Source organism: Cupressus sempervirens, chromosome 7 (genome assembly GCF_028749045.1).
Source record: "Cupressus sempervirens isolate cs-2001-9-10 chromosome 7, ASM2874904v1, whole genome shotgun sequence".
In the NCBI taxonomy this organism is placed as follows: domain Eukaryota; kingdom Viridiplantae; phylum Streptophyta; class Pinopsida; order Cupressales; family Cupressaceae; genus Cupressus; species Cupressus sempervirens.
This window is the reverse complement of record NC_143124.1, coordinates 349215501-349243224: the sequence shown is the minus strand read 5'-3', so window position 1 is coordinate 349243224 and position 27724 is coordinate 349215501. Positions and strand designations below refer to the sequence as shown.

Genomic DNA, 27724 nt, shown 5'->3' with positions numbered 1-27724 from the left:
GGTTTCTTTAAACTAGGGATACCTCTTACTTTTATAAGTTTTCTTATCTTGACCATATTATCAAAGTTTACATGACATAGTCTTCTGTGTCATAACCAACTTTCTTCTAATTGAGCAATAAAACATGAGCGTTCACCAAGATCAAGATAAAATAAATTACCTTTTGTTTGCTTGCTTGATCCAACCAGATTTCCTTTGTCATCCAACAGTTTTTCCTTCCCATTCATGAATTCTACCTTGAATCCAATGTTGTTCAGCTATGCCACACTTAGTAGATTATGTTTTAGTCCTTCAACCCAATAAGCATTGTCACAAAAAAGTTCATTGGTTAATGAGATACAACCTTTTCCCTTTGTGCAACATGGTTCATTGTTTCTAATCCTTACACTACCTCCATCATAGTATTTAAAATGTTCAAATTTTGTTTTATCTCTATTCATATGGTGTGAACATCCATTTTCTATAGTCCATGTGTCATATTTGCTAACATGAGAGATAAGTGCCATCTTATCCCCTTCATCATCAGATTCATCTTTTACAACAATATACACCATTTCGTCTTCACTATTATTGAAATATTTAGCCATAAAATAAGTTTTCTTACCTTTGTCCTTGTAGGCTTTGTGACTTTTGGATTCTTTCTTGCCTTTGTACTTTTGATTTTTCTTCTTGTCCTTGCTTTATCTGTTTGGACACTTAGCAGCAATATGACCAACTTCTTCACAAGAGAAAAAAATTAGAGGGATTTTACCTTTGTATTTACCTATGCCTTTGGAATATTTATTTGCAAGTAGGGCTTCAAAGATTTCAAGATCACTATTCGAACTTTCTTTAGTTTCTTCCTCACTTCCTAGTTGATTAGCTTTTGATTTCTTGATCTTTTCCTTGAGTGAGAGTTTGGCTTTAAATGTAGATTCAATATTCTTTGAAACACGAACATAGTTGTCAAAGTTATCTAGTTCAAAGACTATCAATCTTCCTACTAGATCATCCAAGCCTATTTTGTTATTTGGATCACATCTCTTTTATTGAATATTAGATAATCTAATTGCATAAATAGGAAGAAGAGTTTTGAGTACCGTACTTACAATAGTTTCTTCTTCCTCCAAATGCTTTGATTGCACTTACGTTGGCCTTGATTCTTTTCATATATTTTGCAATGTTTTCATCTTCTCTCATTCTCATTTGGTCAAATTTTCCTCTAAGACTTTTTTCTTTGGCTCTTCTTACATTATCATATCCTCCATAAATATCTTTTAGTTTGGTCCACAGTTCATGAGCAATTTGACAGTCTTTTACCTCATCAAATTTAGCATAACTTAGAGCAGATGCAATATCAATCATCATGATGTTATGGTTCTTCTTCTTAGCAATATCTTCAATTGATAATGTTCCATTTGGTGTTTTATATTTAGTATCAAGATATTTGCAATCAAAATCATTGATAATATCCAAATGTAACCTCATAAGTCTTTGCCATGCTACAAAATTGTCTCTGTTCAGCTTGGGAATCTCTCTTTTGTAAGACACCATGATCTTTATCTTAGGTCCTTGAAAACTTCTCTGCAAGCACCAAAAGCTCCGATACCAATTGTTGAAAATATAAGAGGAGTAACTAAGAGGGGAGGGGTGAATCAACTACTACTAAAATAAATCCTAGATCCCTTAGATGTCAAAACAAAATATAAACTAAAAAATTGAATAATGTTGAAGCTTGATAAACATATACACAATGTTATAACTCGGTAATAACTGAATGAGCTCGGTAAATGCTTAACATACAAACTTTAGATGTTATCTATGATCACCATTACTTTCACTTAGTTGCAAACATAAAAGAAAATAGCATGAACACATTTGACACTGAGATTTAATGTGGAAAACCAATTTGGGAAAAATCACCAATTGTAACTAGTTACTATTTTTCACTTTTTTGAAGTGAGCCCTGTTAGGAGCCAACCCTGTTAAAGGTTACAAAATACACAATTAGGTGTGACCCTATTAGAGGATTTAATCACCCCATTAGGAGTGGCCTTGTAAGAGGTCTTTAGATAGTTCAATAGAACTGCCACCTTATTAAAGGATTTATAAATAACTGTTAAGCCAACTCTATTAAGAGATTTTGATCACTGTTATAATAGTTAAAGAGTAACAATGAGATGACCTAATTTGAATGCAACTGAATTTTTGATTACAAATCTCTATTCTGGCTTGTACTTGATCTTCCTGATCAAATATAGGTTTTCTACATGACAAAGATATTCTGCTTATCTTTCAAGTTCGCTTCCTCTCTTCATTGCTTATCTTTCATTCATAATAGCTTGTACACTTTGAAATCATGTCTTGACCTTTTACTTATACCTTTCATGTTGTCAAGTAAGCTCAAATACATATTAGAATAATTAATATTCATCATCATAGTAGGCTTGAATCAATAAATAAATTAATTAAGCTTAATATACTAAAATAAGAAAATCCTTCTTTAGTCGACCCAGCTCGGTAGAAACTAACTCAGAAGTGATTTCCTATGTTAACCAACAGAAACTCGATTAACACTGTCAACTTGCAAAAATTCTTTAGTAATCGAGTGAACTCAATTAACAATGGTTACATCCAACTTTTCTTCATTAACCGAGTGAACTTAGTTAACACTCTTCTATTCCATGATTTTCTTCGATGTCCAAGTGAGCACGATAGACACTGTTGTTAGAATTCTTTAGAATAACTAACAGGGGGGGGGAGTGAATCAGTTATTCAATTATGCCCAATTCAACTTTTTAATGAAATTATAGTAGGCCCATGCATTCTACTATTCATCCAAGCTTAATTCTTTATCTTCGCAAGCTACTATAAATCAACATGTAGTAATAAAACATAAAGTATCAACACATAACACAAGGATTTACGTGGAAACCCAATTTGGGAAAACCACCAGTAAGATGCTACCTTCTTTTCTCACCCTTCTGAAGTGATGCCCTATTAAAGGCTACAACACATTGTTAAATGTGACCTTGTCAAAGGATTTCAACACCCTGCTAGGAGTGTGCATTGTTAAAGGACTTAAGAACATTCAACTTGGAATGTCAGCTTGTTAAAAAATTTAAATACGGCTATTAGGCCCACCCAAATCCATGAGACTTTCAATCACCTTGTCAAAGGCTTCTCCACCTAGCTGTTAAGCTAATCTAGTAATGTAGGATTTCAATGTCTAATACAATGGTAAGAAACCTAGCTGTTAAGCTAACCTAGTAATGTAGGAGTCTGCAAAACCAACTCATCATCCTTATCATCTTAATAGATCACAAAAAATATTGTAACAAACTTATCATTACTGATCTGGTGAATCATTTAACTTTTCAAATAATGCAACAACTCGGCATCATTGGATTACTGATGCTCGACACTTACTGTGTTACTCGGCTCCAACTCTGTTTTACTCAACACCTAAAGAAATTTGCTTGGCACTTACTACATTTTTCTGATGCTCGACATATGAAGACTTTTCCACTTGACATATGAAGGTTGCTCGACACACATTGATTTTTGGATTTTCTCAACTTGAACTGAGAATTTTCTCGGCCTCAACTAGCTTGCTCGGCATTCACATATGAACTTAGTTAAGCTTTAAAAATTGGCTTAGTTAGACCTTATACCTTTAATGTATCTGAGTGTGTCCAACCTTTATGTCTTAAAATATGTCATTAATACACTATTTCATCAATGTCTTAGTTGATCCTTATATTTCATTACAATAACATAACTTCAACCTATCCCTAGGTGCTCTAGTTACATTTTATTGATTAATTTCTCCTTGTTAATCAACTAAGTGATAGTACTTGGATCACTTTAAGAAATTTTCATTCCTACAAGTTAGCAATTTTGACATCAATGACAAAACAATGATTGAGAACATTCTTTACCAAATCCATCATTCTTCAATCAATGATCTTTTCAATCATTTCCAACAATCTCCCTCTTTGGCATTGATGGAAAAACTAGACTGATTAATTGATTAAGTTGATCAACTTAGTTACCACCAAACTTATATACCAAATAGAAAACTTGTTATCTTTACACATCTATTTCAAGTCTCCCTCTTTGTACCATTCATTCCTCATTTATTGATACAAACTGAACCCTCTGTTCTACTTCTCCATCTTATTTGCTACATCCTTTCTATATCATTTATCCCTTTGATCTATTATTGATCAGTTTTTCATAAATCTCCCTCGTTGACATAAATGCCAAAGATGTAGCATCTTTAACATGCTTGGTGTGAACTTTGCATCATCAGTCTTTCTCCCTCCATCACCATGCTTGTGACTAATCTAGAATTTATGTTCCTCTTACCATCCTTTGAATCATACATTTGATATTACTTTAATCAATTCCTTTTGATGCAAGGTAACCTCCTTTTTTTCTTTAGACTGCTTGGGTTATGGGCTTTACCCCTAACTTACCTCTAAGATACTCATAAGCATCTTTGGGTAATAGTTTGGTGAAGATGTCTGCAATTTGTTCCTTTGTGTGAATATATTCCATCTTCACTTCCTTGTCTTCTACTAATTCTCTGACATAGTGATACTTGATTGCAATATCTTTGTCTTTGCATACATTATTGGATTCTTAGATATGTTTATTGCACTTGTATTATCACAATACTTGTAGTGGACTGTGATGTACATGTTTGTTTCTTACTAGTCCAAGTAACTAGTCTCTTTCCCAAGAATAGTGCTCCATCACTTGTGCTTTTCCTGTCATCAATATTGCCTCCCCAATCTACATCTATGTAGACATTTAGCTCAAACTTCTAACTTCTTTTGTAATATAACCCAAAATCATCTATTCCTTTGAGGTATCTCATTATCCTTTTTACTGCCATGAGATGATTTTCTCTAGGGTTTGTAGAGAATCTTGCCACTATGACATATTGTATCTTTTCAATCATGGATATGTACATGATCTGATTGAATTTAACTGATTCATCTTTTTTGGATAGCTTGTGTCATGTTGCCATTGGTGTGCTGACAAGTTTGGAGTCCTCTAATCCAAATGTCTTGAGTATCTCTTTGATGTACTTTGATTGGGTTACAAATATACCATATTTTAGTTGATGTACTTGCAATGTAACAAAGAATTTTAATTCTCCAAATCTAGACATCTCAAATTCATATTTCATCTTGTCAACAAAATCTTTACTAAGTACTTCTTTACCTCCAAAGATTATGTCATCCACAAAGATTTTTGATATAAGGATGTCCTTACCTTCTTCTGATTTGATATACATATTACTGTTATCATCAGTTCTTTCAAATCTTATTTGTACTAGATACTTGTGAAGTCTTTCATACAAAGCTCTAGGGGCTTGCTTTAATCTGTATAGAGCTTTATGCAGTTTGCATACCTTGTCCTTGTTGTTGTCATCAACAAATCCTTTTGGTTGCTCTTGTAGACTTCCTCTTCGAGTATACCATTCAGAAATGCAGACTTGACATCCATTTGATAGACTTTGAATCTTTTGTAGGCTGCATATGCAAGTAGAGTCCTTACTCCTTCCATTCTTGCAATTGGAGAAAATGTTTCTTCATAGTCTAGACCTTCTTCTTGTGCATATCCTTTGCAGACTAGTCTTGCCTTATTCCTTATGATTTCACCATTCTCATCTAGCTTGTTTCTGAACACCCACTTGATTCCAATCACATTCTTATCAGTTGGTCTTGAGACTAAGGTCCATGTCTAATTCTTCTTAATTTGCTCTATTTCCTCTTTCATAGCATTGTACCAGTCATCATCTTATAGTTTTTCACTTATTCTTTTGGGTTCCACTTTGCTAAGCAGACATGTTTCACTTCTAAGCTTATTTGTTATCATTGGTCTGGCTCCTTTATCTCCAATAATCTGATCTGTTGGATGGTGTCTTCTTACATACTTTGCCAATACTGGTTCCTTCCTTGTTTCCGTGTTATTTTTTCCAACATTTGAATCATCATGCATGTCTCCATTAGGAAATATCTCATTTTTTCATGTGTGTTTTTCTCTGAATCTAAATGTGCATTTTCTGTATTCTGCAACTCAACATCTGAATGCATTTGTAGCTCGACATTCACTATCTGTGACTCAGTAGATACTGAAGTTTGCTGCTAATTGTCATTCTAATTTGTAACTTCACCATCATTAGGAATACCTTCATAGAAGTATACAAAGGTCTTGTATCCCTCTGTCTTTTTGGTACTCTCAACATTTTGGACTTCTGCAAGCTCATCAAATCTTACATTTGTGCTTTTTACTACTTTGTTAGTATTAACATTTAAGCACTTATAAGCTTTGCTTCTAGTGCAATAACCAACAAATATGCCTTCCTCACTCTTTGCATCAAACTTTCCATTCCTAGACTCTTTAAGTATATAGCATTTACATCCAAGTATTTTGAAATGTTTGGCATTAGGAGAATGACCATACCATAGCTCAAAAGGTGTTGCATTTGTACCTTTCTTGACTTGAACTCTATTGAGTGTGTAGACTGCAGTACTTACAACTTCTCTCCAGTATTTGAGTGCAACATTCTGCTCGTCAATTAAAGTTTTTGTACAGTCAATAACTGATCTATTCCTTTTTTCTGCTATACCATTCTGAGGTAGAGTTCTAGGTGCTGACGTCTACTTTTCAATTCCTCTATCATCGCAGAAGTCTTCAAACTCTCTTGATGTGAATTCACCTCCTCTATCAGATCTAAGACATTTCAGGTTCTTTCCTGTCTCTTTCTCAACTCTGGCCAAATACCATTTAAACATTTGGAAAGCATCTAATTTATGTTTCAGGAACATGAATGTCATCATTCTTGAGTAGTTGTCCACAAATAGTATTATATATCTATCTCCTCTGTAGCTTTGTACTTTAATTGGACCACACAAGTGAGTATGTACTAACTCTAATACTTCATTAGAAGTATAAGTCTTGCTTTTGAAGCTTGACTTGGTCATCTTCCCTAGTTGACATTGTTTGCATATTATGTTCTCAAGCTTCTTCAACTTTGGTAGTCCTCTAACTTTCTTCATTTTACCGATGCTAATCAAATTGTCAAAGTTTACATGACATAGTCTTTTATGCCATAAACATGCATCATTAGTCTGTACTATAAGACAAGAAGCATCTTCCATATCTAGGTAAAATAGATTACTCCTAGTCTAGTCACCTTTTCCTATTAGGCTTCCATGAGAATCATAGATCTTGGCAGTTCTATTTTCAAATTCAACTTTGTATCTTATGTTGCCCAACTATGAGACACTTAACAAATTATAATTTAGGCCTTCAACATAGTATGCATCATCACATGATATCTTTTTAATAAGCTTAATGCTACCTTTCCCTTTAATTAGACATGGAGCATTATTACCAAATCTAACACTATTCCCATCATATTAAGTGAAGGTAATGAACTTACTTTTATCACAATCATGTGATGAGAGCATCCACTACCTATGATCCATTTGTTATTCTTGTTTATGTAGGTTATCAAGGCAGTTGCTTCATCTTCATTTCATTCATCTTTCATGGCCACATAGACTACTTCATCATCATTGTCATCAGAGTCTTCTTCAACAATGTAGCATCTCTTGCCTTTGTCTTTGTAATCCTTGTTATTATCTTCTCTCTTGTTTTTGAATTTGGTTCCATCCTTATAATTCTTCTTTTGTGTGCATCTAGCTGCAATGTGACCTACTTCATTGCAATTAAAACAAATGATTGGCAACTTACCTCTAAACTTGCCTCTTCTTCTATGAAATATTCTTGCTAGCAATGCCTCCAATTGGTCTATATCATCTTCATCAGTGCTACTATCACTTGATACACATTTTCCTTTTCCACTCTTCTTCTTTGTTTGCACTACCTCATTGTCTCTTACTATCATCTTGGCTTTGAATGTAGATTCAAAATTGTCTGGCTTGTAGTTGTCAAAGTTGGATAACTCAAATGCAGTGAGTCTTCCAATTATTCCTTCAAATGTCAATGTGTTCCCTGGTACACACCTTAGCTCTTTGATGGTTGAAACTCTTATAGCATAAATAGGAAATAAAGTTCTCAAGTATTTACTACTTATTGTTTCTTTTGGTAGCTGACCTCCTCAACTCCTTATTGAACTTATCACTTCTTTCATCTTTGCACCAAATTGAGCAACATTCTCTCCTTCTTCCATCTTCATGTCATCAAACTTTCCTTTTAAGCTTTCTCTTTTGGCTCTCTTGACATTATCATCTCCTCCATAGATGTTTGATAGAGTTTTCCACATCTTCTATGCAATATCACATCCTTTGATATCATCATACTCAGCATAGCTTAATGTTGAAGCAATCTCCAACATAGCTTGATCATGCTCCTTCCTTTTGTTTAGATCTTTTGTAGTGAGGGGTCCTGTAGGGGTTATATGATCAACTGAGATTGAGATTTGTGCATAGTCACTTGTTGATCCAAGGTGCAACTCCATCAGACTTTGCCATGCAACAAAGTTGTCTTTGTTCAGCTTGGGGACTTCTCTTTTGGACATCTTGTTCTTCCTGTTGCTAGTACCTTGAAAAAAATCAGCAGAGGGCTCTGATACCAATTGTTAGAATTCTTTAGAATAACTAAGAGGGGGGGGGGGGGGGGAGGTGAATTAGTTATTCAAGGTCCAATTATGTCCAATTCAACTTTTTAACGAAACTATAGTAGGCCCATGCATTCTACTATTCAGCCAAGCTTAATCCTTTATCTTAGCAAGCTACTGTAAATCAACATGCAGTAATGAAACATAAAGTATCAACACACAACACAAGGATTTATGTGGAAACCCAATTTGAAAAAACCACCAGTAACATGCCACCTTCTTTTCTCACCCTTCTGAAGTGATGCCCTGTTAAAGGCTACAACACACTGTTAAATGTGACCTTGTCAAAGGATTTCAACACCCTGTCAAAAGTGTGCCTTTTTAAAGGACTTAAGAACATTCAACTTGGAATGTCACCCTATTAAAATATTTACATAAGGCTATTAGGCCCACCCAAATCCATGAGACTTTCAATCACCTTCTCAATGGTTTCTCCACCTAGCTGTTAAGCTAACCTAGTAATGTAGGATTTCAATGTCTAATACAATGGTAAGAAAGTATTAGAAAGCTTTTAACCTAATATAGATTGCAACTCAAACCTTGCAGATTTCAGACCACTCTTCAATTCTTCTTCCTTTCTTGGCTTTCCTTCCTTGCAATTCAGATAGCTTGATCGCCCTTCAAGATTTGTCTCCTTGTTCAACAACTCGTAATGCCAATGCACACTATGGTCACTTGATCAATTTAGAGTCACAATGCTCTGTTCTTCCTTACTGTGTCTTTTCTCTTGACATTTCACACTTGCCTTCACTTGTCTTCTTCACACTTCTCACTTGTGACCACACTCTTCCAAACACAGCCACTGATCTCTGACCTATAACCATTTATACATAAGTTTTGTTCTTCATTTCTCGCTCAATTCTTCCTGCTCATCAACTTGAATTATCTTGAGAAAATGATATTGTTTTCCCCCCAAATTGTTTCATTTAGAAACATTAAGATAAATCCATCTGTATTCGCCTAGAGTTAGTTGGCATAAAACTCTGTGATACCAACTCATCATCCTTATCATCTTACTAGATCACAAAAACTAATGTAAAAAACTTATTGTTACTGATCTAGTGAATCATTTGACTTCTCAAATAATGCAACAACTCGACATCATTGGATTACTGATGCTCGACACTTACTACGTTACTCGGCTCCAACTATGTTTTACTAGTGCTCGGCACCTGAAGAAATTTGCTTGGCAGTTACTACATTTTTCTAATGCTTGGCATATGAAGACTTTTTCACTCGGCACACACCAATTTCTAGATTTTCTTGGCCTGAACTGAGAATTTTCTCGACCTCAACTAGCTTGCTTTGCACTCACATATGAACTTAGTTAAGCTTTACAAATTGGCTTAGTTAGACCTTACACCTTTAATGTATTTGAGTGTGTCTAACTTTTATGTCTTAGAATATGTCATCAATACACTATTTCATCAATGTCTTAGCTGATCCTTATACTTCATTATAATAACATAACTTCAACCTATCTCCTAAGTGATAATACTTGGATTACTTTAAGCAATTATCATTCCTGCAAGTTAGCAAGTTTTACATCAATGAAAAAACAATGATTGAGAACATTCTTTACCAAATCCATCATTCTTCAATCAATGATCTTTTCAATCATTTCCAACAACTGTCTTTTGCACTAGGCAAACTCAGGAATGCTCGGTAGACACTAAAAACTATCTTCAATGCCCAAGTGAGCTCAACATATATTGTTTGATAATGATATGACATTTGTGTAACATCAAAGAAAACACACAATTGATCAATTGTATCCAACAAAGTCATGACACTAAACCAGATGTAAAGATATTCAAATACAAACTAGGCTTCCAACTATCGTTTGACATTTGGGCAAAATGTAAATTATGCCAAGTGCTCAAAACAACACCTTAGCAAAAGACTTGAAACTTCAAACTAATGGCCTGAGGTACATGGATATATCAAATGAAAGACAATGAACACCTGAAACACATCATATGCCTCAAAATGATAGCTTGACTCACATGCACAAAAGACATTTATCGAGGTATTTTTAGCAAAGTTTTCAACTATGGTACTCAAAACCCTTTTACAATTTTGAGTCCCAACATGCCCCATCTCTTATTCTACGTACTTATACCTCACTCTCTCCCTACTCTACTTCTATAATACCTCTCCCTTACTCCTCTACATACCTTAACCTCCTTATCTCTATTTCTCTACACCTTTGCCTCCCTTTCTCTCTTTCATTATCTCCCCACTTCCTTCTGATCTCTTTATTACCTCTCTCTACCTCTTCATCAATCTTGACTTCCAACCCCCCATCCTCTGACCCTCTCATCTTAATAAAACATCATATCTTGTTATTATCTAAGGGCTTGACTCAACCCAATATTTTTTCCTATTATCATAAACCATGACCTATGAATCATCTAAGTACCCCTTAAACTAACACAAAACCAATTGCAAATTTAAGTAGATTGAGAAGACCCTTAAATGAAAAAGGTTCTAGACGACAAGGCAAACAATGAGACAGATGCCCTATAATCTAATCAAATTAATATTAGGATAAATTTGATGACAAATTAATCAAATATTTTTAATCACTATTATGCTTTTGTTATATAAAACTTTGATTGTCTATTACAATGCATCAATCTTTCTCTACAAAGTCAAAATTGTTATAGTATTACTAATTCTAATTTTAATTTAAAATTTAATTTATTGTTAGTTTGATTTAATTATTTTTATTATATTGAAAAGTGAAACCTTTAAGAATGATAGAAAGAAAAACATAATGTATTCTATTATAAAAGTAAAACTATTTAATAATATTTATTTTTTAAATAAAACTCGAAAAAAAGAAGATATGTATTGTGATGAATAAAACTCTTTAATATATATAATAATTATGCAATATTTAGTATAATTAGAAACTCTAATTTTTTAAAAATTAATGATATTCTTAAACATTATAAATTAAAATTACATAACAATTTAAAAAAAATTAAAATAGAACTGTATAGAGAGCCTAATATAAAATAGAACATAATGTACTAAAGACAAAACAAGGTCAAATTTATATTTTTTTCAGATTCACAATAATTAATTTTACAATTTTCCAAATTCATATATGAAACGCAACAAACAAACCTTTTTCTCGGTACGCCATTAACTTTTAAAGGTAGGGCATCGGTCTGCGGGGAGAGAAAACACAGGAAGCAATGTGACAGTAAAAACCACAGGCAACTCAATGCCATTGTTTTTTAAAAACTCGGTAGGACTAAGCGGAGTAAGATCTTCGATGGCGCAAGCCATTTGTACGGAACTGACCAAATAAACGAGATGGATCTGTATTTCCAGGTATGAATTCTATTGCTGGCATAGGGCTATCGGGAATTGGGGACTGAACATTATCCACTCTTGTGCTAACTAGTCTTTTTTCATAAAATCTTTGTCCAACGTGGGCGGAAGCGATTGCACAATATAACGCTGATGAGATGACAAATAAACCCCAAAACCTCTGTGGGCTCAACTTTCCACTGTCGTTAACCGAGTCTTCCACAGATATCCCACTATTGTCGTTATTGCATGAATTAGAAGAATACTCCCCAAACCACTTCCTGCGAAGTTCTTCTAGCTCTGTTTTGTTCTGAATAATTCTCAGCACTGCAGATGTCATTTCACGAACCACTGGAGACCCTTTGGCAAATACCTACAGCATAAAGATAGACTCAGAGAGTTGAAAAAAGTGTGCATTTTAACTCAACAGCAAATGAAAAGCACAAACTCTTGGAGAAAAATACTTACGAACCCAAATCCTCCCCTGTAGAATGGCTGACTCACAATCTCAAATTCATCACAATGTTGTGACATTAGCATATTAATGTATGGAATCTGATCAACTACAGACCCGATTGTCTCATTCCTCAGTGAATTGACATAATCTTCTGGATGCACAAGAGGTACCAATCTTTTCTCATCAATTTTTAGCTCATTGATGAGATAATTTCTGACGAATGAACCATTCAGATGCCCTATGGAGGCGTTGTTTGCCCTGAGTGTCTCTAGATCTCGTATTGATGGAGAAAGTTGCTGAGCAGTGAGAATGGAAGCGAGGCTAGCTGTGTAGCTTGAATTTAAGACCAGCACTACAAGCAACCAGATTATTAAAATAACTTTTCCAAGAGATGTCATAACCTTCTCTCCTGCAAAAATTGGTGGGATTAGTTAAGGTCTTCAGATAATAGAAGTTTGTCCCCAGTTAAAAGTATAAATATGAGAGAGAATATTCATGAAATGAAAAAATTCTATGAGGAGGTTACTCACTGTGAGCAAATACAATTGTTGAGATCGAAAACCTGCAATCAAAACACAAAATGTAATTAAGAAAAGGATTGTCTGGTCGTGCCTACTTCCAACACATAGTTAAAACCACCCAAGAAACAAAACTGTTAAATGCTACAATATGCATTATCAATGCATCTGTACTAATGCATCCTTATATGAATTTGTTTGCTGTCCTAAATTGTCCCTCTATCAAACTGCTACAATTTTCACAATAGGAGATGAGAACAATTCATAAACACTGAATCAAATAGCACTTAGCCTTCATTAGAGCAATATTAAAAACAATTAGGTGATACTTATCTCCTAGTACGCTAAAATCCATCATATAATTTTGAGTTTGAAATAGAAAAAGAATTTAATTTTAACAGTAGTCATCTATACCTCAGATATTTGGTAAAATCTTCATTTGTGATTGCATTATCTTTCTACTTGCATTTGACTGGAAAGTCTTTCATTTCCATTCAATTCTAATGGTCTTATTTCCCAAAATTGAAGTTCTTATGCTCATTAAGCTCTCTTTTAATTATCTGTTCCTTACTCTTTTTCTCCCATCTACTGATTATCCCACAAAAGTTGAACATTCATACTAGTTATTATTGTGATTAAGTCAAGCATTTTTTCATCGGAGTTGTGATTCAATAGGTTTTGAAAGAATCCTAAAATCTCACTTGAGGAGCCATAACCTGCAGTTCAGTAACCCCAAGCCCCAGTAGAATCCAACACCATCTCACAGAGGGTGCGAACCAATGTGCAAATTGTTCGTAAAAAGATAACCCAAGGTTATCCAAAGCCTTTTCTTCTTAGCTCATCTTAAAGTTTTCAATGATCCTTAAAGTAGATTCATAATTTTCTTTTGCACCCAAAAATCTAGCATGTTTGCAAAAAGCCTTATCAATTTTGCCAGACACAAAATTTTGTTCCGATTTCAATTGAAAGACAGTAACCAATAGCATTAGGAATGATGCTATCGTCCAGAAATTCCAGTGGAAACTCAGGGAGACTGACTCAAGTAAAATTCATGTTAACCTCGGTAGCATCAAAGCCAAGAACCCATCTTGGGACCCCTTACGAAGACCAGAAGCATAACTAAGAGAAGGAGAAATGAAACGGAATGCAGAACATACATTATTTGGGCAGGGGAAGCATCAACCATACTAGTTATTGTTCAATGTTAACTGAACTCTTCTAGGGTCATTTGCATCAATATTTTCCATTTCAAATGTTATCTCCAATTCATTAACCTAACTTAGATAAGAATCGATCTGAGATGTCCACTAAGTTAACCTTTATCATGCTTTCTAAGAAATTTTTTTTCTTATATTAATCATCTACCCCAGCATCATGACTTATAACATTCCCATGCTCTGTTTTAAACTCTACAAGATTTTGGGGAAGATCCAAAATCTTCCTATCTTTTCACTGAATCTTCAAAATTATTTAGTTTCTTTTCATGTTTTCTCCTTCCTGCCCTTCCAATTTATCAAATCTATCTATGTTTCTGTCTGCGGCATGATTTAATGTTTCTCGTGTTAGATTTATTACATTAATTATGTTATGTTAGATTGTTGAATTAATGTAATAAGGGGGGAATGTTAGGTTTATTACATTAATTAGGTTAGTTTTTTGTGTTTAGGTTAGATTAATAAAATCAGTTCAATATATATTTGCTGAGAAGTTATTCCCGTAAGTATCCATAAGCAGTTGTTGTAAGGGAAAATAAAACTATATAAAGATGCTCAGACATCAATGTAATTATTCATATCGTTTCAATATCATTCCAGTATATGAAATAACCCTGACAGGTTATTGCTTACTCCAGCACCAAAAAACTTAAAACTTCAAAGGTTTGACATTTCGTCAAACAATTAGCAATCAAGCTCTGATACCACTGTAATGACCCTAGCTATAAAGGTCACTAAATCCCAATATTGTACTGTGGCAATTCGTCAAATAATTTGCAAGTACTGAAATAACCCCGACCAAAATACTAAACTTCATGGGTTTGACATTTCGTCAAACAGTATGCACAGGAGAGTATCTCAAATAATAGATGTACAAGCAGTAGATAATAATGCCAATGGTGTCCAGAAAACAAATCAATGTTTCATAATCCAATAATCAACAAGGAACCAGACTATATAGGAATAAAAACCTGAGGTTGCCGGCTCCATCAATGATTATGAAGGGCTATTGTTAGAATATGGTGTCGGCTGAACAGCATATGCAGATAGACCTGGAGGATATGTCGAGTAACCAATTGATAGGGGTGCAGAAGCTGGTGCCTGTGGTACTAACCTATGATATGACATCATACTTGGATACTCAGCTGCATAACCTGTCTGAATTTGTGGAAGTGGCTGTGCTTGTGGAGATGCTGTAGGTTGTGGTGCCGGTTTCTCCTTCTGACCCTCGGCTGCAAGTTTTGCATTAACCCCTCTACCATCAATGGTTTTGTTTGGTTCCTTCAGAGCCCGCTTTGCAGCTTCCACAGTCTTAAAAGTCACAAATGCAAATCCCCTGGATTTGTTTGTACTCTTATCATATGCAACTGAACCTTCCTCAATCTCTCCATACTTTGAAAATACTTCCAGCAGTTTGTCAGTAGTTGTGTCATATGAAAGACCACCAATATAAAGCTTCCTCTGTGAGAGATCACCAGTTTGACCAGGACTTGAATTTGCTGCTGCCGCTAAATTGGATATAGTATTCCGACCCTCACATTTCTCAATACTGAGATACCGATCACAGTGAATGCACCCCCAGCGTTTGCGGAACCAAGGTTGCCCTGAATCCGACTGTTGACTGTCTTAACCACTAGTCCAAGGTGAATCGCTCTTGTTTGTAATCCGCAGAATGGCGCTCGCCTAATATCCAGGTCATGGCAAATCGCGCAGTCGTCTTGAACTCCCTTCCTGATCGGGATCTTGTTATTGTCATTAAATTGCTGCCGAAGACAGAGGGTTTCCGGACTGCCAATCTTCTTGCGGTACCATGCTGGTCTTAATGTTATAATGAGGGAGGCCGCCCTGCCGGATGTCAAAGCTCTCACATGCTTTGCAACTGAATTGGATTATTAATCACCTTCGAATCTTCCTCCATGTATACGGAAATGCTGGCTGGGAGGATTGTCTAGGAAACTTGCCTTCTTCCCTATTCTGTCCAATACTGCCACTGATCCTGTGAACCTTGTAAATAGATTATATCTTCGAATCTCAATACTCAAAGTGATCCTCAAAACTCAATCTTCCAAATTTGGCCCTAAGCCACAAATAGTCGCCCTGATGAAATGACTGAATGTCACCTCCAATCTGCAATAATTCAGATGATATTTCACACCCTCAAAATTGCGTACCAATTGAGAGTTATCGTTCTCAATGGCCAACTGTGACAATTGTAGAAACCCTAGGTTCCACAAATGCACCTGTGATTGAATCACAATCTGAAACACAAAGAGAGATAATCAACTACATGATTCGAATGGAGCCCCGGGGTGCCTATTTATTCTTTTCCCTCCATCCTCTCCAGAGACTTCTAGAACATTTTTGATCTTATCCCTCAAGTGACTTTATTAAATATTTTCCAAGTCACTTTATTAAATACAAGGTTATCTTTTAACATTTATTTATTTAATTAAAATAATTAATTAGTCGTCCTTGGACAACCATTAATTAAATTAATTAAATCGAACTGTCACCAAAAAATTTGGGGACATGACAGTATATTATTCAATATTGTTTCAATATCATTTTCAATATCAAGTCTGTGTGTATCCGAATGATCTGAATCAGCAATTTCAGCATTTTATATTTTTGTTTTTTCATTTTATATTTTCAGTTTTACATTCTTTGAGCCTGTTACATCTCTTATTGTCTCCCTTCCTCGCAATGTTGAGCATTATAGATCAAATCCCCTCTGTCCTATCAGTCCTATCAGACAGAGAGGGTTTGTAGCCAATACCCAGAAAAAGCTGATACCTGCAAGTTTTAAATAAAAATAAAAGACAAGACATAAGAGATGCCCCACACACAAAGACAATGGTTTTTATAGAATAACTTAGAACTCAGCAAGCACAAGAGGTTAATACGAACACGAAATGTCATGCACGTAATAAAGAAAGTATTAGATTTCAAATCTTATTTACATACATATTTGAAAGGAATTAAGGGTACTTCCCTTAATACTGTCCTCTCTCTATTCTCTGGCTTCCAAGTGTACTCTCCTAGTTCTTAGCTTTCCATGTAATGTGGATTCACCACCAAGCATTCCCTTTCTTCTTCTCCCCAAAAACTAACTTAACAAGGTGTATTAGATATTTAAAATGGAGTAGTTATCTGAACGCCAAAATTAAGTTGAAATTCAAAATTGGGCGCATGAAAACTTTGGAACTTCAAAATATCGCATCAACTGCTTAAGCTATGACTGACAGCTCTTATGCGCTCGGTTAATTCTAGTATGAAAGACCTATGACAAAAAAGTTAACACGACATTTACCAATAGATTAAAAAATGACATTCGACAGTTAAACATGTCAACGTGGATGCTGCGGCATCATTGAGAATGATTTTCAATGTGGCTTTGCACTTATAAGCACGTTCAACCTTGTTACATATGGACTGCGAAAAGAAACTCAATTGAGAGTTTGCAGTCACCTAAATAATTGACCAGAAGCAACAAAGAGAAAAGGGATCATTAAAATCTCGTCCCTTGGTTGGAAATTCACCACAAAGCAATCCATTCCAGCTCATTAAATCTGCAGTTCACATATCAGCAGCGCCGTCTCGAACATCTTTCTTCCCCTTTTTGAAATAGCATAAATTTCAATTGCTCACACCCCAATCTGTCAATTGCTTTGAAACAGTTCCCACTGCGTAAATAACAAACATCAAAGGTTGAGAAAATGCCGCCTGGGAGGTCAGCATGTTCCCAATCTTGACTACTTAAAATCACTGTTCTAGGTAATTACTATATTTTGGGATTTCCGCGTACTTCTAAATCCCAGAAAAATGCAGGTGTAAATCATAATTTAACATAGATCAGTTAAGCCATAGAATCTAAGATCTTCATTCATTGTTGGGTTCTCTGGTACTTGTTAGTATCTGAGTGACCTGTTTGATGATTACTCCATCTTTGATTCGTTGCGATATAATTATTTTCTAACAAATCCAAGAATATAAATATCCATATGGTAAATATAATTGACAAAAACTCAAGCAAAGTATTAGAGCAGTACTTACCAGAGGGACACTTCCATCTGTTCGGTAGGCTGTCCTTTGAAAGCGTTGTTGTCATCTCTTTCCAATAGCCAAACAAGAAATGCGGTGAGCAGAACAAATGATGCTGCAGTCATCCACATGGGTGTTGTGAATGGATGAAGAAATGCCCAATTAGAATAATGTTTCTTCTTAGTACGCACCATGATAACCAGGCCTGTATCAGTATATGGCTGTGTAAAATCTACCTTCGCAGATCGGTTTGCAAGTATTGTGATATCAGCTACAATTATGTCAAATGTCTGACCACCAACAATGCTCTTTCAATAAGTATTTGTATATTAGACAGCATTCACACTAATCTCCTAAGCCAGCAGGGAGCATATTGTTCAGAGTGTGATTTGAAAAATATATATATTTTAAAAACTACAAGCACTATTAGTCAAATTTAAATTTTGACGAATAACATTTATGTCATTTTTTATTATGAAAGCAGTTAAAAATTAAGGTATTGTCTCTTAATACATGGCCCCAAGGGCTACAGTAAGCATAATCACATTATCAGCACATTGACAGAACAAGCGCAAAAACATAACGATTATCAGCTTCCACATATCAAAAACTATACAGAACGAGCTAGTTAAATACATTATAACCAACTTAAACACACTAACCATACTAATATAAGTCCTCACAGTGTAACAGTCATAAAAAAAGTCTTATTTAAAGGCCATGAACCACTAGGCTAACTTCCTTTGGCGCACTTCTCTTCGAAAGTATCATGCGTGCCCAATCCTCTGTGAGGAACTTAAATAAGTCCTAAAAGTTGCCGTTGTTAGCATTTATAAGATTTTTTTGTTGTTGTGTTCAAGTTGTAAATTTAATCTTCTCTAGGGTCTACTGCAATGTTTAAGTAGAGTCATCAATTATCAGGGTCCTTGAGCATTGCAAACCCCACAAAAAAACATATATATTTGTATTAAGAAGATGTCACCTAATAGAAAGGGCTTCTGCCTTTGCGTTTCCACATAGACAACGTCTATAATATTCATTTAAAAATGATTGTGAAATTCAGAGTCAGGGAAGCTGCTTAAGGATAAGGCTGCAAATGTTTTTTATTAGTCTGTAGATTTTCATGTGGATATGGTAACATTACAAGATCTAAATCTAGACCTATTTACTATTATTTTGGAATATTGTAATTACTTTGAATGATTATACAATCTAAAATCAGATTTTATGTACAAATGAATTTATGATTAAATTTTAGTTTGATGGATGGAGAAGACTGTTATTGGAAATTATTTTATTTTTGAAAAAAAATCAAACATCAATTGTAGGACAGCTAGATTAAGTATTGATTTAATGGTTTTATTTCATTATATAAGAGTATTTTGAATTAGTAAATAAGAGAGTTAGAGATGTATATAGTTATTTTTGTATGTGTGTGTGTCTATATATATTATTTTGACTTTTTAGGTGTTTCTTTTGTTGTTTCATTGGATTGCTATTAGATCTATTCTATTCTAATATGTTTTCCCCTTTCGATATTGTGATAAGATATTAAAGTTGAATTTTGTTTGTATTAGTTTGGTATTAGAAAATTTAAAGATGTTGAAATTTACCTTATTTAATTTTAAAACAAAGGTAAATGATGATGCCTCTTTGAATTAGGAATTTAACTAAGCTTACTATGATCCCAAATTTCGAAGGGAGAATCCTTTTGATTAGAAACTGCCCTGATCTTTAAGGGAAGTTGTATATAGTTACACTGCCTTGCAAGATGGGCGGACGATGGGTCGGTTGGACAAGTTTCCAAGATGGAGGGATAGGGGGACCTTGATTTGGGGACGACAAGGGATGGCAGTGAGGGACGGGGGGTGGCGGGGGAGCAAGGGTGTATATACTATACATATGGTACTTAAAATGCTAGGTATGAAAAAATGTACTACAATTATACAACATAACTTGATATAATCATATAAAGATGTAAAAAAATAATAAATTTAAACAATAAATAATTAAAATTGAACATTGCATTGAAGTTTTGAACTAGAACATCATGATTCATGATCAAATGACAAACAAACAATGAACATTGACATTGAACATCAGCATATATTACTCTATATATCAATCTTCAGATCAATAGTATGAGTATCTAGATTCTACTATCTAAAAGTAATCAATGATCATATAAGTCATGACTCATGTGTCATGACATAAAGATGATTACAATAAGTATCATGTGCCATGAATCATGACATCAAAATAAGTATATAATATTATTATGCAAACAAAAACTACAAGTCTCCCCGCACCCACAATAAAGGAGACTCTGTCACGTCCCCTCACAATAAAAGAGACTTCGTCACATCCCCCCACAATAAAGGAGCTCCGTCGCGTTCCCCCACACCCACACAGGAGACATCTTTCCGTCTCCAGCAGAGGTGGTGCTCTAAGTGGCACCACCCGAAACATTGAGATGCCGTCCCCCGTCTCCGAGACGACCCAGTTTTGGTGTGAGGGGGATGCATCCCTGTGTTATACTAGGGAAACAAGTATCAACTGTTAGTGCTGATCTGAAGTTTTTATCTGACAGCATGTAAGAACTTTTTAAATTGACAGTGAAGGTGTTAGAGATGTATTGTTATTCTAGAATTCCTAAATATTTTATTTTCTTTCCTTTTTTGATGTCTTGTTCTGGCCACGTCTCATCTCTATTAAATCTCTCTCCCTATTATAATGCGTTTGTTTTAGAGGAGGTTTGCCTGCATCAGGACTTGGGAAGCACCCTCCATAGGGCCAAATCACCTGGTTATTTACTGATTTTGTAATAAAAATACATACATTTGTATATGTGCAGAATAGGATAAAAGAGAGTGTATTTGTGTCCAAAGTAGAGCCCAAGATCGCTTATTATCTACACCTTAATTTGCTTTTCAGATACGCATGCTCCAATTCAGATAGTAATCTATATGCGGGCAGATGTGAACATAAGAGCTTTTTTGATACCTAACGCATCTTTTAAATCAAACCTATATTCTAGACCTTGTGAGAATAGCTTGGAAAAATGAAAAAAATATATCCACCACACAATAAAACTAAATATTGGATTAATTGAAGACGGGGTGAAATGATAGGATACCTTATTCACTACTTGCTCAACAAGCCTGTCATATTCTGGACATTCAGTGGCATTCTCTGACTTTTGAAACTCGTAGTCAAAAGGATTAGAAAGCTTCAACACAGCTCTCTCAAACACATCTATGCAGAACCCCTCAAATCTTGTGTCATTATTTGTGATGCTCACAAATCCAGGAAAGACAACATGTGGAGGGACTCCTACTATTAACTTTCTGTAGCCAGAAGGTGGTTTTGGGGATCCATTTGGCCACTCCATCTTTTCATTCAATTCGAAGTTTTTCTTTGACCATGATCCCACAATTCTGATTTCTCTGTTGACTATGTTCACAATGTCATATGAGTCAACTTCAAGAAGCCCATTTTTGCTGAATGATATCTTACCACCAATTCCTTCAAAATTGCTCCGCCCTACTTTCTGAAGCAGGGCACTCCCTCCCTGAAAAACATGCACATCCGTGGAAAATTTCTCCGAAGACTTGAATTCCAATTCAGAAAGTTTGTTGACTCTGAACATAGCATCAATAGCTTTAGCAATTACCCAGATAGAATCATAAGCATAAGCTCCAACTATGCCAATGTCTTCAGAGATAGTTACATTTGGATGAGACCTAATGAATTCATGCTTCCATCTCTTGCTTATACTCTTGTACTGTGGAATATGCCCAACTTTTGTGCGAACACCAATAATTCCTTGCATTGAATCCATGGTCGTGTAATCTGAAACATTCAAATAATTTGCTACCCAGTCTGTAACAATCCAAGCCCATCCCCTCTTCTCCATAATGCCTGAACGTTTTGCCTCCCAAAAATTTTTCTGGGCCAACCCATAACTACTATGTATAACAAACACGCGACTCCTAGTCTTGTTTTCTCTTAATGTCTTTTGAATATATGTCCATGAAGAGTTACTGAAAGACTCGATAGATAATCCAAACTTTTGGACTATTCTGGCAGAGTTTTCTTGGAGTGCATTCTGTAAGGCTAGAATCCCACTGAAACCCAACTCGTCCTCTTGATATATCACCACTATTTCTCTCCACTGAAAATTGTGTAGTAAGGTAGCTATTGCCTTCATTTGCACTGCATCCCTGCTAATCATCTGAATTGAATAAGCTGTGTGTTTTAAGGACATGGAGATATCATTTCCAGCAAATGTAATGAGTGGCACTTGTGCAGAATCAGCTAGGACAGAAACAAAGTTGGAGACTTGCGCTGTTATCGGTGCCACGACAGATATAACGTCTGCTCTGAACAATTTCAGGACTGAAAACCCAACTTCAATTAGTTTTAATAATAGACTTATGTTTGGAGCTAGAATTAAAAAAATTAAACACACATATAGAGCAGCTTTTCTCACCGTTCTCCGCGTCTATGAGAGCAGAGCTTCCTATCTCACTGGTCTGAAATTGAATGAGAGTCCCATTAAGAATGTTGGGATTGTTATTGACATCTTGAACGGCCAATTCTATGGCTACACTTGATTGTTTACCCTGATAGCTTCCAAAATCGAAGATTCCCCCAATGGTCACCTCTGGAGGCCTTGCATCATACAATTCCACAAGGAGGAGGAGGAACAGAATCAGGGGTTTCATAGCATTTCTCCAGACATCACAACTAGTACAACCAGGAATCATTGTAGCTGATAAGAGAATCGCAATTCATACCACACAAGAGAAGTGAGGGATGGCTATAACAAAGGCTTGATATGATAGCTTTACATGTGGGTTCCCGTTCACTTGGTCTTGGCTGTCATCTTATATGTAGTGAGGCACTAGTACATTCCGTCCAGGAGGCTATAGTGGGGTCTGCCCTGTCAAAGGGTTAGGCTGCATTAATCTGAGCACTAGAACTTTTCGTGTGGGTTCACTTGGTCTCGGCTCTATTTTAGAATGCGAGGAAACAGCACTTTCCATATTCCACGATGTTGCGAGGAAACAACAGAATTATCATGTTGATATGACCAAACTAAAGTGCCAGGCCGTTCTTTCCAAGCAGTTTCCGTGAACAAAATCAATTATATAAAGTTAACGAAAAAAAATGGTTATTGTAGACCATTCTAAAATAATTCAGAATTACCCTAGAGGAAAATCTCTTTAAGTAAGTTTTGCCTTGTAAGTCGCGTGTTCCGATTGGTGAGAAACTTTGTCCATTTCTTCTCCACTGCCTTCCGAGAAATTTACCCGGGACGGCAGGCAAAATTTAAAGTTTCAACATTCAAGTGGAAAGAAGAGTCGGACGATAATTTTCCATAGATTTGGGACTTGGAATTAGTTGGTCACAAATTCCACGCGACTTGATGGATACATCTTTTGTATCTAGTTTGAAGACAAACGAGTAATTCCATAGATTTGGGACTTGGTATTAGTTGGTCACAAATTCCACGCAATTTGATGGATGCATTTTTTTGTACCTAGTTTGAAGACAAACAAGGCGGCAGAATGTCACTTTCATGGTTTTATGGAAAATTTGAATTAATGGAGGTATATAAATATATCTTGTATTAATCTTGAGTTTAATTAAATTGAACATAATTAAATAGAGAATATTAGAGGACTAATAAATAGATGAATTTTGTAAGAAGTGTTTACTTTTATTTTTTATTTATTTAGGGTCGGGTGGAGTGGGATAGTGTGAGTGTGTTAATGTTAACTTTTCCTTTTCTAGATTAAATATGAACAAATAATTAAATTTTAGCATTGAAAATGAATATAAGAATACAAATAAATAAAACAGTTTAGTAAAAACATTAACTTCACAAATTTATTAAAGGAATTTTAGATGAAGGGTTATTTGACATAGTGTTAAAGATAAAGGAGTAGGGATGATAGTAAGACAATAGGAAATTGTTTAGTATAGTGAGATTGCTAATATTTTAAGGAAAAAATATTCAATAGAAGTAAGACTCAAAAATGAAGGAATAAGACATATTAAGGAGAATCTTCATTTAGAAGCATCAAGGCCGAGGCAATTGGCACTTCAATTAGAGCACAACTATATTAGGCTCTACTCAACGACTAAAAAATGAAGGAATAAGATATCTTAAGGAGAATCTTCATTTAAAAGCATCAAGGCTAAGGCAATTTGCACTCCAATTATAACGCAACTATATTATGCTCTACTCATTTTTAGATAGACAACGAGGACTATTGATCATATATTTGTCCCACCATTTATATTGAGGATGAATGGAATATTTAAAAAAAAATAGAAACTTAAGATAATTTTGGCTCTTTGAGGGATAAATCTCTTAATGAAATATAAAGGAATGAGACATGCATAAGAAGTTTAGTCCATATTTATTGAAATCTTGATAAAGAAAAAAGTCCTAACAAAAGTAGTTATACAATTTGAAAAAATGCATATACCTTCCTAAATGGATGCTTGATGCTAAATTATACTTTAGGATATATAACCCTTATATAGATTCATGTTCGTAAATGGGTACCTATTTCAAAATGGTTAGATCGTAATAGAAATAAGTACTTATTTATTTTAATAATTGTGATGTCCCAAATTTCAAAATAAGTTTTAATAGGAAATAAAGATTAATTACAAATACTAGATTATTAAATTATTATTATTATCTATTTTAAAATATAAATATTATTTATAATAAGTAAGATAAATAATATTAAATATCTTTAATATATACTATTAGATATATTTAAATCTAAAATATATATAATAATATTAAGGTTAAATATAAATTATAATATATATTTTATATGTAATAACATATCATTATAGACATATTGAAATAATAATAACATAATATATATAGAAATATATATCAACTATTATTATATTTTACTATATAATAATAAATATTAATATATTAAGCATATAGGTTATAAGCTATATAATTAAAGCTTATATAATAAATTAATATTAATAATATTGTATTAATAAATAATAATATAATATTAATATTAATAATATAATATATAAATTAAATGAAAAGACATGTCTCCGTTCTTATGACTATATAAAAGAAGTATTATGTTTGAGGGATAGAAGGGGATTTTATAAAATCAAAAAAATATAAATTGAATTCACAAGAGGACATTACAAATGATATTAGAACATGATCTTACCATCCTATGAATAAAAATTAATTAATAAATCATCTCAAGCATTTGCACGGAAGCATAGACATTACCAAAGAGCAATCGAAGAACCAGTGGATACCGTTATTTTCTTAGAAGAGCCTCATCCAGATCGCTGCTACTGATTTGCAATGGAAGACGCCCAGCTTCGATTCAGAGACGCAACCTTTGCTGTCGTCAAATTATGGTTGACAGGCCCCGATGATCAGAAATATGAAATAAATCTAGTACATCTCAATTCTGGTATTCTCAACAGATCGGAAATTTTCAAAGTCAAGATGTCCGAGCGGTGGTCATTGGACAAACCAAAGGAGATCAGGGTACTCGTTTCTCACAACTTTGATAACTATCTAAAATGCATTCAAGTCATGTATGGCAAAACTGTGTATTTCTTTGATGTTGGGGAATGCTTGGCCATACTTTTAGTTGCTTCTGAGCTATTGTTTGATGACCTCATCAACAAATCCATGCAATATTTGCAATCAGTTCCTTGGAGTCCTCAACAAGAAACCTAGATCAGAGACGTTTTATCTTCTCTTGGATTGAAACCAATACCAGATTTGGACGCCAGGCTTGAAGAAAATGATGACGAAAAATTCACCTTTGTGGAAAGCATTATAAATGAAATGGTATCTATTATTACCAGTCCTCAACATGCAACCAACTGGGAAATGGCAGAGAAATATACAACGGACATATTGGAGGGGAATACGGGCAAAGAGAATGCAGAAATATGTGAGCAGGTGCTTTATCAACAGATTAAATCACACATCGCTTCTCGTGATTTCAGCTCTATGAGATTGCTTTTTGAATTTTTTGAGCACTGTAAATACAGAGAGATATTAAAAACTGCTTTCATCGCTTTTTGTGAAGATTCGAGAATTATGGAGTATTATAAACACATAGATAATAGATGCTATATTATAATCTGTTTTATACAGGGGAAAGTGCTGCAGGAGCAAGTCCTGTCATAAGAATTTTTGGTTTGCAATTGTGATGGTGTTTAAATATTTTTTGTTGTTATTAAATTTTAGAGTTTGCATTGTATTTAGGGTGGTGTTTAATTTTAGGGCTTAATTTAATATTGTGTTATAACTTAACTGTTTGGCTTTGTTTATAAATTCTCTCCGAATTTTTTTTGGGAGGGTATGATTTTATATTTCTTTTCCTGAGAAGAAGGCTAAGAACATTGAGTGGATTGTGAAATTATTTTTGTTGTGCCCTAAATATATGAAATAAAATATTGTGGTGGTTTCTTGTTATTTAGCTTTATGCTCTATTATTTCTAGCAAGCCTCAATATTTTAATATTGCAAATTGATGCACATCATCTCTATTGGTTTCTTCTAAATAAAATAGTAGTGGTATTTATTTTGTGTGTAGAAGTCATTGTTGCAAGAAACAAACTCACAAAAGGTTTTGAAAGTCAATCTGAATAGATATGCCTCTTGCTTACATGAACACCATGTAATGTGGCCTGAACGTGGTGGAAAGTGGGTAGGAGGAATGTACAATATTTATTTCATGGCCATTTGCTGGAATAGGCTGAGAGTTGAGGGATCATGCATGTGGTGAGGCAGCATCTCTATGTGCTTTCCATGAATGAATGGATGCAAACTGTAAGTTGTTGTTCATATTGAAATTTTTTCCATTTTTCTTATGACTTTGTTGTAGAATTCTCCAGCTTCTTCCTTCCATCTCATAAGTATGACTGTTATTATTTTTATTCTTGTTTGCTCCTCATCAGAAAGCTGCACAACTTGACTTAGCTAAATGATGTAGTGGGTATGGTTGTTGAGAACCCACCTCTGCTGGACAGGAGATGTATTTGCGTGGAATGGATGGAGCTTTGTAGGAAGCACGACTTAAACTTCGCCAAGCCATTTTCTTTATTGAAAGATTTGCAAGATACTTATCATAAATTGACATCCACCGAGTAGTATACAGTGACCTTTCTACCAAATTTGAATATTCACTTGCATTTTATTTTTTGTTTACATTGTGCCTATCACTGGAACATAGTGTTAAAAAAAAAATTGACCGATGTGTACTTCTAATTAAGTAGAGAGGCTTCTTGGCGTTTCCTTCACTTTTAAAATGAAGTGGAATTGTCACACAATGATGGAAATATTGAAGGGCTCGCATGAGAAAAGAAAAAGTACCGAACGAAACAAAGATACATTGTAATAGAATGAGAGCATGTCAGGATGCATCGCCAGGAGAATAATACCATCCATAGTAAAACAATTGATTCAACAACTCTGTTAGCAATACAAATGCCCAGTCAAT

At 34.6% G+C, this 27724-nt stretch overlaps 2 protein-coding genes and 1 long non-coding RNA gene across 5 annotated transcripts; 1 reads left to right on the top strand and 2 right to left on the bottom strand.

The window, feature by feature from the left end:
- Positions 1-11677: 11677 nt before the first annotated feature.
- Positions 11678-24646, bottom strand: LOC149546886 (glutamate receptor 3.2-like). Of its 2 annotated transcripts, none has more exons than XM_089791402.1 (6): positions 22688-24646; positions 21332-22593; positions 18208-18485; positions 12953-12984; positions 12434-12831; positions 11678-12338 (listed from the first exon to the last, which is right to left on the bottom strand). In XM_089791402.1, the coding sequence occupies exons 1-6, from the start codon at positions 22962-22964 to the stop codon at positions 11907-11909; spliced, it is 2679 nt and encodes an 892-aa protein (XP_089647528.1). In that variant the 5' UTR covers positions 22965-24646; the 3' UTR covers positions 11678-11906. The 2 variants fall into 2 exon arrangements, with proteins under 2 accessions (XP_089647528.1, XP_089647529.1); XM_089791403.1 differs by having other exon boundaries at positions 12168-12338; positions 12438-12831.
- On the top strand, positions 11849-27519 carry LOC149546885 (uncharacterized). Of its 2 annotated transcripts, none has more exons than XR_016353790.1 (3): positions 11849-11986; positions 26875-27054; positions 27183-27519. It is a non-coding gene; the product is annotated as an uncharacterized LOC149546885 (long non-coding RNA). The 2 variants fall into 2 exon arrangements; XR_016353791.1 differs by having other exon boundaries at positions 11856-11986; positions 26819-27054.
- On the bottom strand, positions 15151-17892 carry LOC149546887 (uncharacterized). The gene is made up of 3 exons (XM_089793639.1): positions 17805-17892; positions 15838-16033; positions 15151-15703 (listed from the first exon to the last, which is right to left on the bottom strand). Exons 1-3 carry the CDS (start codon positions 17890-17892, stop codon positions 15151-15153), a joined length of 837 nt encoding a protein of 278 aa, XP_089649765.1.
- Positions 27520-27724: the final 205 nt, after the last annotated feature.

Bases quoted from the DNA above. Each gene is read 5' to 3' on its own strand.
- LOC149546886 (XM_089791402.1), bottom strand. From the start codon at position 22,964: ATGATTCCTGGTTGTACTAGTTGTGATGTCTGGAGAAATGCTATGAAA. The intron at 18,486-21,331 runs GTATCCTATCAT...GTTGGTGGTCAG, and splicing joins TTGAGCAAGTAGTGAATAAG to ACATTTGACATAATTGTAGC. The intron at 12,832-12,952 runs GTGAGTAACCTC...CAATTTTTGCAG, and splicing joins AACAATTGTATTTGCTCACA to GAGAGAAGGTTATGACATCT.
- LOC149546887 (XM_089793639.1), bottom strand. From the start codon at position 17,892: ATGCTGACCTCCCAGGCGGCATTTTCTCAACCTTTGATGTTTGTTATT. The intron at 16,034-17,804 runs GTGTGAGCAATT...AATCCAATTCAG, and splicing joins AAAGCAATTGACAGATTGGG to TTGCAAAGCATGTGAGAGCT. The intron at 15,704-15,837 runs GCGAGCGCCATT...TCGGTATCTCAG, and splicing joins TGCCATGACCTGGATATTAG to TATTGAGAAATGTGAGGGTC.